Below are 10209 nucleotides of genomic sequence, written 5' to 3'. Positions count from 1 at the left end.
CGTAATTTTTATTGCGACAATAAAAATTCAAGTGTTTGCGGATGATGGTCCAGACCAGATGAATATTTGACCTAATTGCCTTCATAATTCAGGGCCAGCCTTACAGGCACAAATTTACACGGCTTGTTTTTACGGGTCGAAGGGTCAAAAGGTCGCCACCTCATGAAACATTCCGGGGGAATAAAACCGGAGGCGAGGGAAAAAGAAATTTTCATATAATGCGAATGTGTAACTGCGGTACTCCTCTTCCCACTAAATGAATGACGAAGGTGGCGTAATCTTATCGCGTCCTCGAATGCTTTATTGCTGTTTGGATTAAATTTAAAACGACGGAATTATCAAAATGCGATGTAGAACTTCTTGCGTTACACTGTATCTTCCCAGGGATTTTTATTTTTACCCCACTAATAAAGCTAAGACGAGCATTGGAAAGATTTACGACCCAAGCAAGTTTATACGAGCTTTCGGTCGTAAATATGTGAGATTCCAGTTTCCGGTCAGGATGTCCCCCTCATTTAAAAAAACTCTTCCTCAAGAGGAAAGCACCAGGTTGGCAATGACCAAAGTGACGTTTACTTGACGTTTCTACTTCTTGGCACTTGTCAACAAAATTTTCTGTGATAATGATTCTAAAACTGAACATATCCAAAGTTTTGGTGCTTCTCCTTTGGCTAAGAACGTGTCTGGCCCGCGACAAAAATGTTCTGAAGATGACCGACAGCAACTTCCACAAACAGATCACTTTCCACAAGGACATTATGGTGATGTTCTTCATCCCGTGGAGCGGCTTGTGTCAAAGAATCCGCCCCCAGTACGCTGCCGCAGCTGATATTTTGAAAGAGCGAAACCTTCCAGTAGCTTTTGGGAAGATCGATTGTTCCCGAGCTGGAAGGTCTACTTGTGCGAGTAAGAATCTTCCAACTCTCCCGGTTTTGTACTTCTATCACAACGGTCAATTCGTCAAGGAGTACACCGGGGCTCGAGACTCCTTAAATATAGTAAAGTTCATGAGAGTGCAAGTTTTGCCCAGTCCCTTGGAGCTGAAGAACATCGACGAGTTGAAGCGATTCTTGAACAGACAGGATGACGTGGTGGTCGCAGGTTTCTTCGAAGAAGACACCCGACTGAAGAGAATGTTTTTCAAAGTCGCCGAAGAAATGAAGGAATCGGTGATCTTCGTGTACTCCAGTTGCGAGAAACTCTTGATCAAGCAAGGAGTCATGGATGGGATTGTGTTGTTCAGACCTCGATGTCTTCACAACAAGTATGAAGACGAGAGGATACTGTTTACGGGGAGGACGGTGATCGGAGAGATAAAGAACTTCATCATCAAGGGCTACCACGGACTGGTGGGCCACCGCGTCCCTACTAATCGCTACAACTTCGCTAACCCTCTCGTCGTGGTCTACTACACCGTCGACTACCACAAAGGGGGCAAAGAAATCAACTACTGGAGGAACCGAGTAATCAAAGTCGCCCACAAGTACAAGAACGACGTCAAATTTGCCATCAGCGCTGTCGACGATTTCGAAGCGGAGGTTGCCGACGTCACAGAGAACATTTCAACCATGAAGCCCGTGGTGATCTTAAGAGATCTCGAAAGCAAGAAGTACTTCATGACGGAAGAGTTCTCCAACGAGGCGCTCGATGCTTTCGTCAGGGACTTCCTGGATCAAAAGTTGACGCCCTACATCAAGTCCAAGACCTTCCTTCAACATGACAACGACGGCGCGGTGCTCATCGCCCATGCCCAGAACTTCGAGCATCTTGTCCTCAACAGCACCAAAGATATACTTCTGAATTTGTACGCTGTTTGGAGCGGTGGTTCGCAGAAATTCGCTTTAGTCTTGAGGGAAGTCGCGGACTTGCTTCGAGATGACAACGTGAATGTTGTCAAAATGGACACCACCGAGAATGAAGTGCCGGCTATGTTCGCAGGTAAACCGCTTCCAAATGTTTATTTTTTGAACAAGAAGAAAAAGAAGCATCCCATTTTGTATGACGGGCAGCCGAACGTAGAACAAGTCATCAAATTTGTCGCCAAAATGGCCACGAACGAGTTGAACGATTTTGACAGAGATGGTTCCTACAAGTTGGACAAAGACGAATTGTGAACAATGTGATGACGATTTTGTTCTTGTCTCTGAAATGTCTAAAGTGAGAAACTAAGTGTATGCATTTTGATTATTTTTTATTCTTTGTAAGTTTTTTAAAATAAAAAACAGTGATTTCAGATATGGAAAAGGGAACGAAGCTGAGAATCGTGTAGTTGACCTTGATTCAGTTCTGGTCTTGTTTTAATTAGTTTTATTTGGTTGGCTATGGTCATGGTGTGTAGTTTGGTTTTGGTTTTTGGTCACCAGGTGTCAACTGTCAAAAATGTACATACGTAATCAGTTTTACTTACTCTGTTGAGCTTCAGGCGGTTTAGAAAATTAAGTAAAAAGTCAGATACATATTTCCATTGTTTTTTTTTTCTTGTAACAAGTGGGTAAGTAAACCATTCTCTATTTTTCACGAGAAAAAGTAGTGTCTGGTGAGTTATTTCGAATCCCACACTATCTTCTTCGTTTTCTCTTTTTCTTTTGATTTACACAATGGTGAAAATTGCTCTGTTGGGTTAAGCATATTTATGTCAAACATTGACAATTGTATAAAATTTGGTTGGTGTTGCAATAATTATGTTAGAAATGATTACTGCACTTACAATTTTGAATATGTATATGTATTGTCTTCTGATTGGTTGTCCTGATTGAACTCTCTCTACTTTTGTCAAAATTTAACAATATATATATCACAAAATTGTCAAGCTGTCAAAAATTGGTAGGCAACAACAGTTGACAGTCGAGTTTGATGTTTTTCAGTCTTGTTTGTATCGGGTGTTCATTTAAATGTATCCTCAAAGTTGGCGTTGAAGAATCGATTGTGAACGCATCACTATAAAAACTACGCAAAAAGTGAGGTTAGATTTACACAGCTGATTCGTGATCTATAATCTGTGGTGCGTTCATAATCGACTCTTCAACGCCTACTTTGAAGATAAATTGAAATGAACACCCGATATGTATTTCAGTAGCTACTTTACGTTTTTAAAGAGAACGAAACTAAGGCGTGACCGCTTCTGCCATGACCACAAACACGAGCAAGATAACACACCCCAATGCAATTATCAAATGAATGCAGTTGTTTGGTGAAGGCCCCATCCTAGCCTAGATTATCCAATGGACATTCCAACTACCAAAATTGGAGATGTCGCGTGCTACTTTTCTAGTGAACAGCTGGTAGATCGTAATTTAGCGATGGTCTCGCTTCTCATCAATTTTTGTATTGATTATCCCACCCTAAAGTCCACTCCTTGAAATATTCCAGGCCACCCCTTAGATACACACCCTCGTGATACTACAACTTCCACTATGATATTTGTTCTTTTATCGATTCGCTCTGGTATAACTTTATTATTATTATGGCCTTGCGGTTATCGGCGGGACAAGGATGACGGCGGTGAATGTTGTGTTATTGTACATTACATGACTTAAATAAACAGTTTTCAGAAAATTTCACGTGGGATAATGGCGGTTTTTGCGGTTAGTACCGTCCAACTTTAACAAAAATGTATTTTCGTAGAATCGAGGACAAACCAAATGGTAAAAAAGAAGAATTTTTTTTTACTTATGTAATGTAAATAGTTGAAATTTTTTTACTTATCTACAACTAGATACATATTGGCATTGCATTGTACAGTGAAGTGTTTGTGGAAATACTTTATCAACAATTTATAAAACGTTTCCAATCATGGTGTTTTTCCATACATTCACAATTCTAGAAAATTTTCAAATGATTTCTTTTCACATTATTGAGGGTACTCAATATTCCAGTATAACATTTTTGTTGTCAGTTTAGAGAAATTAATAAAAAAACACAAGTGAAACAGTTGCAAATAATTTTTTTGTTCCACACTGTCAGAATTTGAGAATTTTCTCCTATGTGAACGGATTTTGATAAATGTCACAACTTATCAAAACGAAACATCAAGCTAATTTTAAAGGTTTTAAGCGATTTGGAGCCTTTAAGGGTCTCGTCGAACAAAAAAACGTTGTATTCAACTCGTTCGTGTCTAAATTGGACCTTTTTTAAACGAGCGTTTTAAAGGCCCACTCGTGCCAAAAAAGGTCCAATACTACTATTTTCTACTCATATTGTACAGGGTGATTCAAGTTTTACCGCCCGAGCGAAAACACCCACTTCTAATCGATTTAAAATTCACAAAAAATTCAGGAATGATTGTGCATCGCTGTAGAACATTCTGTAAAAATTTAAACTTTTTTAATGGAACACGTAAATATTTCGTTATAATTCAATAACCGCTACATTAATTTGCATAATTTTTGGATGAGAGTCCTTTCAAACATCTAGGAAAAATTTGGTGTCATTGAAATTATGAAAACATCGCCGGTTTCCGAAATAAATGGAATTTGATATTAAAGTGCAAGATTTAGCTATAATTTATGATTTATTATTAAATTGAGCGGTCACTTCCACAAAAGAGGTTGACATGGGTAGTTTATGGTATCCTTTAGGGACTTAAGAATTACTCGAAAAGTTGTCAACAGATGTCTACCAACAATGAAGTATTTATTTATGACACTGCAGTTGTAAATCTTGGTCATTTTTCGCTCTTAATGTTAAAATTGGAATAATTCAAAAACTAACAATTTTCTTTCAATACGAATTTCATTGTGTGAATTAATTGTGAATTATGAGCGTGCACGAAAAAAAATTTTTTTTGGATCAAAATGGATTTTTTACATTTTATGGCTCTGAATGAAGCGATACGGGAAAATTGGTTGCACACATTTGAAGCCTTCTATGAAAGGAATGTAATCTTAAAGTTTCGTAATTTTTACTAATTTAATCGTGCGGGCAGTAAAACTTGAATCATCCTGTACCTATAATACATACAACGTTAAATCAATTGCAAAGTTAGAAGAAAATTGATCGTTCGCAAGCTATCGTTCACTTTTGGATGGCCGCGATTGTACCTACATACTGTAATTATTATTAAAGTGATTTTTATTAGATAAGGGGCCCGTTGTATAATAATTTCAATATGCACGGCAAATATAATAGCAACTAGTTTATGAAGTCCAGTCGCAAATTTAATGTAATGCTAATCAATGCAAAGTAATTATATAGGTATATTTGTAAAACGTCAGTATGCTACTCTCGGGTAATGGCTATAGTCACTCGATTGAATTACGTCACTCGCCTTTAGTTCATGACACAAAATCATCCTCATGAGTAATAGCCATCATTACCGGCTCGTTGAATAATATAAATATTATTTCACTACTTGATTACATCCACAAAATGTCAACATTGTCTTTTTTTCAAATTGTTCAAAAGTCATGACCCCAATATCACAATTTAATAGAATAAGGATCACTTCATCACTTCATTTAATGTCACACAACACCTTCCTTTTAGGAAATGTTCGTTTCACAATAGAGCATTTGCTACTGTGTCAGAGAATGATAATTACGACAAAAATGTATTATTTCTGCACCTGCACCTATACATGTTTACCTTTACAGTATTTAAGCAAAATTCTTTTTGGGAAAGAAAAAAATAGAAGATTGTGGGAGGAAAAAAGTACAGCAATAATGTTTGGTACAAAAAAGTTGGTCTCTGTGTTATATTTAAAAATCAGAAGGTGGAGTAAGCAAAGACCTGGAACATACGAGTACAAAACCAAAACTGCAATTGATTAGAAGTTGATCAAGCGGTGTTTGAGTAACTTGAGTGAATGTGCTTTTAGAAAAACAGCAAAGAAAATACAAAAAAAATTGAAATTAAAGGAATTGCCACCAGACCCTTCGGACTTAGCACCCACATAATTTCTGGCAAGAAAACTTTGAAACGAACTTAAATATAGTTGAAAAATACGCCATAATTCTTTAATTTGTATTGTTCTTTAGTATCTAGGGAAACTACTTGTGCATAGTAAATATCGGGGGTTCATTTAAATGTCCCGTCAAAGTTGGCATTCAAGAGTCGATTGTGAACGCACCACTTGTCAGTCTGCAGAATAAAACACAAACAACGCAAAAAGTGAGGTTAGATTTAAGCACGTGATCCGTAATCCGTGGTGCGTTCACAATCGACTCTTCAACGACAACTCCGATATATTAGCTACAGTTTCGACGATCCCATTTCTGATATGTTGTGGGAAAGTCACGCCCGGACAATTGGAAGTGTCCCTTCTCACCCCTAGAGCTATCTTTGTTTCACACAAAACTTTTGTTCATATGTATCTAAATATTCCGAATCTACGTTATAAAATATGCCGCTGTTCGAAATTTTCTAACAGAGGTGTAGGCGCTAGGGGGTCAAAAGTTACGACAGAATGGTCGCAACATTTTTTTAGACGACAAAGTCCATTCCATTGCAGATTTTTGGCATTTTTTGCTCTTGAACTAGATGGCTCAAGATAGAAGACGTTCTATTTGACAAAATAAAATATTCGCCCTAAAAACGGTGATACTATGTTGAGTTGTTTCTGAGAAATCATCACTACAAAGTTTCAATTTTGACTCTTTCTAGAAACTAATCTAATAACTTTAACGCCATGGTCCTTTAGGATGAAGTAACTACGAGAATACGATAATAAAGGTGTTGGCACAAAATTAATATCTTGTCAGATCTTTTCATGTCTTTTGCATTGAAAATTTGAGCATCCTAGCTCTTACACCACTGGCTCCCAGGTTGTCAAATTTTGGCCATTGGCATATTTATTAACGGAAATTCCGAGTATTTATGTACGAAGAAAAGTTTTGCAGGATACAAAGATAAAATAGCTTTGCATTCCTCAACAATCGGGTTTTTACTCGGGCTGTCCGGCACCTGCACCATCCACCCTTTAGAACTGGGCCTTACCCCTTCATTCTAGGTACCTGTGCGGGGTATTTGTATGGTATAAATAGGATTGGTTTTTAAAAGATCACTTGTCTTGTAACTGCTCCAGTTAGCAGAAAAATATATTGTTGTAATCAAACGTGTTCTTTTAGCAGCAAAAGGTGAAACAATCCAAATCAACGAGTAACGAGTACTCATTGTATCGAGGAAGAAATCCTCAGTTTCATTAACATAGCCTGCAAGGCTTTCGTACTTTAGTGAACTGCTCCATCAGGACGCAAGTTATCGCTAAGTTTCTTTGATGTCTTTTCTTTTTGAGCGGCGTCTATTACACAATCACGACTTCATCGTCTTTTAATGGTTTTTACATTCACAATTCCAATTTTCGTTTTTTACTTAATGGCTCATTTTGGAGGGTCTTGAATTCATAGTCACAGTTCTCGTTTCTTGGTGCTTCTTTCTGGAGGAACCAGTTTACAACAAAACAGTCTAACAATAAATACTAAATTGCGAAATAAAAATTACTCTTCATATCCCATATTCCTACTTTGGTAAAATTCAATTAACACACATGAACATTTTTATAAAATCGATTAGTTTGCGAAGCCTTTCATACACCACAGGCAGGTCCATTGTTATAATAAATGTATGACGAAAATGAATTGTTCTATTAACAAATTTAATATTTTATTAATCAAAGGAATTGTTGTCCAAATGAAAGCAAATCACGTTTAAATTTTTGATAAAGTGCAAAAACTAACATCGACGCGTTCTAAATTTAATTACATTATTAAAACAACAACGAATAAAAACTCATTTTGGAATATAAAGACTACCTAAAGTCCATTCAAAAATCAAAAAACCACCACCTGTTGCTTTAGGTTGGTAAAATTTAAATAACCCTAGGTAGATATTTTTTCATACTATGTTGGTGACTATAAATTATGACATTTATTTGATTCAAAATAAAATTCAATTGCTTTGAATTTCGTTCATATTGTTTTATTAGCAGCACGTTTCATTTATTTATTGATTCTTATTATTTTTACTTAAACATGCCCAGAAAAAGAAGACACTTAATAAACATTTAACCTCAAAATTAAAAGTCGCACCAAATTTTACACTAGACAGGGTTGCCGATAGTAATTATCGAGGAAAATGCGACGTTGGTGGTTTTTTGATTTTTGAATGGACTTTATACTTGCTTCTTTATTCAAATTTTTTCACACGAGAAAAATTGACGCAAAAAATGTGATAAAAATAAAAGTGATGATGACAGTTGAATGTATCACAGAATTAATCACATTATTAATTGTAATTGATTAATTCCTGAAGGCTTTTTAAAAAACATAATCAGGTTTATGACTTACGTGATTGTGATAAGTGTAAATCTTGATAACAATATGATCGCTTAAGAAAGACGCAATAACTTATCGTAAAAACTTCGTTTCGCGCATTTGAAGATTAAAATATTTAGATAAAAATACGACCAATTTGAACCGAAACAACTCACCTCGATTCGCATTGACCTTATAATGATTTGTAAATAAGCAGTTAATAATAAAACCGAAAAGTGCGATGGTAATCAAACAAATAGAACCTTGAATACTGGTAAAAATTAGTCGGCACACTTGAATTTGTCAAATGCATAAGTTATATTGTTCTGTGTTATCTTATCAAATGGTTGATTGCGAAATCCGCGGGGTCACTCAACTGTGGACAAATGCAATCGAACTGTCCTTTAAAAGTAGATCGTGGTCATGATACGATTCCAAATTTACAAAATCTACTGGAAACGACAATTTACATAATGATGTGGAGTACTACACGTAAAAAATTCAACAACAAACATATCGTCATCATCGCCAGGCGATGAGAAAGTCTTTTTAGTACCCGACAGGAAATACTAATTACAGAAATTCTACACGCCCCGTGGACAGGATCAGAAAATTACGCTGGAACAGGTGGTTTATTACGCACACAAAACCTTCTTTATTACAAAAATATGTAGAAAACTCATCGATTTTGAAACATTTGTATAGGAAAGGGTTCATCGAACAGCTGTTTATTATCTTATAAAATGCGGTTTAAAAGGAAAAGGCGCGAGTTAATCATAACTGTTATAATAACGAGAGTTAACGGTCAATAAAACGAAAATTAACGATCATTTTTCGCGTAAACACTCCACTGGACTTCTGGAGCTGTCGAGTCCAGGGGTTAACGCACCTGCGAAGTCATCTTAGCCGAGAAATTCGCTCATATTTCCACGTGTGTCGAAATGATGTAATTAATCCGATTGCAAATTTCCTAACTGGAGTGACGAAATCTCGCAATTGGCGTAACAACAGTCCGACAGAAGCGATCTTGTTCAATTTGTTTTAATGGGAAATGTCAAAAAACAAGAGGATGCGACAACTTGACCCCAAGATCAATAGTTGAGACAAGACAACATTGAAACGTTTATAGGAATTTGTTGCCAAGACAAATAAATAATAACAACGTAAATACGAAGGCCTCTAAATTTAGAAAAAGGGGATTTGTCTTCCCGGTACGTTCCTCGTCAGATGAGTCGCTCCCGTCAACCTTCCTTTCGGTTTTTTTCCAACATGCGGGTTATATAAGCCAATTATAAAGATTACTAGCTTTAATGTGATCAATTGTTGGCCATCCTTGAGTGTCCAGGGCCTCCGATGGGAATTCCATTGAGCGTTTTCGAGATGTTGCAAACATGCAAACGAACTTTGCACCGCTGCAATTAGTCAGTTTTCGGGCTTTACGGTAGTCAGTCATGCTGATTGTCTTTATTTAAAGCGCGCTTATCACCATTTAACAATTTCGAAGCAAATAGCTTAAGTGTACCAGCGTAGTGTCTTAAAATAAATCTGACTGCGGCTTATGCATCGCTAATGAAATCCCGCTTACGAATCCGTTATTATTATTGCGGGTGCACCGTGGAGACACTTCAGGTGAAAATTTTATCACAATGGGAGCTGCAAATAACAATTAAATTATGGATCTGATTGTTAGCATACCGCCAGATTGGGGTTTACACAATCCAATCAATTATTTACCTTTGCCATGATCAAAGCGAATCTGAATTGTATCGCAATAATCACAATGAATTGGATGGTGTTTAATCTTTACAACCCTCAGACATATTCTGCAAATTGACGTAACGAAAATGGGAGAAATGTCAGAATTGACATTTACAAGTGCAACCCACTTGATCCCACTTTTGATTGAGACAAAAATAAATTTAATTTGTGACTATCATAAAGGTCTGTCAGATACACGGAA

General features: G+C 36.7%; 1 protein-coding gene and 1 long non-coding RNA gene across 4 annotated transcripts; one reads left to right on the top strand and one right to left on the bottom strand.

The window, feature by feature from the left end:
- Window positions 1-543: 543 nt before the first annotated feature.
- On the top strand, window positions 544-3104 carry LOC138137018 (protein disulfide-isomerase A3-like). 3 transcript variants are annotated; one of them, XR_011161529.1, is made up of 2 exons: window positions 544-2171; window positions 2235-3104. XR_011161529.1 is itself a non-coding variant. In XM_069056319.1 (2 exons), the coding sequence occupies exon 1, from the start codon at window positions 624-626 to the stop codon at window positions 2112-2114; it is 1491 nt and encodes a 496-aa protein (XP_068912420.1). In that variant the 5' UTR covers window positions 544-623; the 3' UTR covers window positions 2115-2157; window positions 2235-3104. The 3 variants fall into 3 exon arrangements, 1 of the variants encoding a protein (XP_068912420.1); XR_011161528.1 differs by having other exon boundaries at window positions 2226-3104; XM_069056319.1 differs by having other exon boundaries at window positions 544-2157.
- A 6170-nt stretch (window positions 3105-9274) lies between these two features.
- On the bottom strand, window positions 9275-10141 carry LOC138136160 (uncharacterized). Its single transcript, XR_011161181.1, has 2 exons — window positions 9984-10141; window positions 9275-9902 (listed from the first exon to the last, which is right to left on the bottom strand). It is a non-coding gene; the product is annotated as an uncharacterized lncRNA (long non-coding RNA).
- Between the last annotated feature and the right edge of the window lie 68 nt (window positions 10142-10209).

The sequence above is a fragment of the Tenebrio molitor genome, chromosome 8 (genome assembly GCF_963966145.1).
Source record: "Tenebrio molitor chromosome 8, icTenMoli1.1, whole genome shotgun sequence".
Lineage (NCBI taxonomy): Eukaryota > Metazoa > Arthropoda > Insecta > Coleoptera > Tenebrionidae > Tenebrio > Tenebrio molitor.
This window is presented reverse-complemented; position numbering and strand designations above follow the sequence as displayed.

Excerpts from the sequence above, each read along its gene's own strand:
- LOC138137018 (XM_069056319.1), top strand. The coding sequence starts at position 624 with ATGATTCTAAAACTGAACATATCCAAAGTTTTGGTGCTTCTCCTTTGG.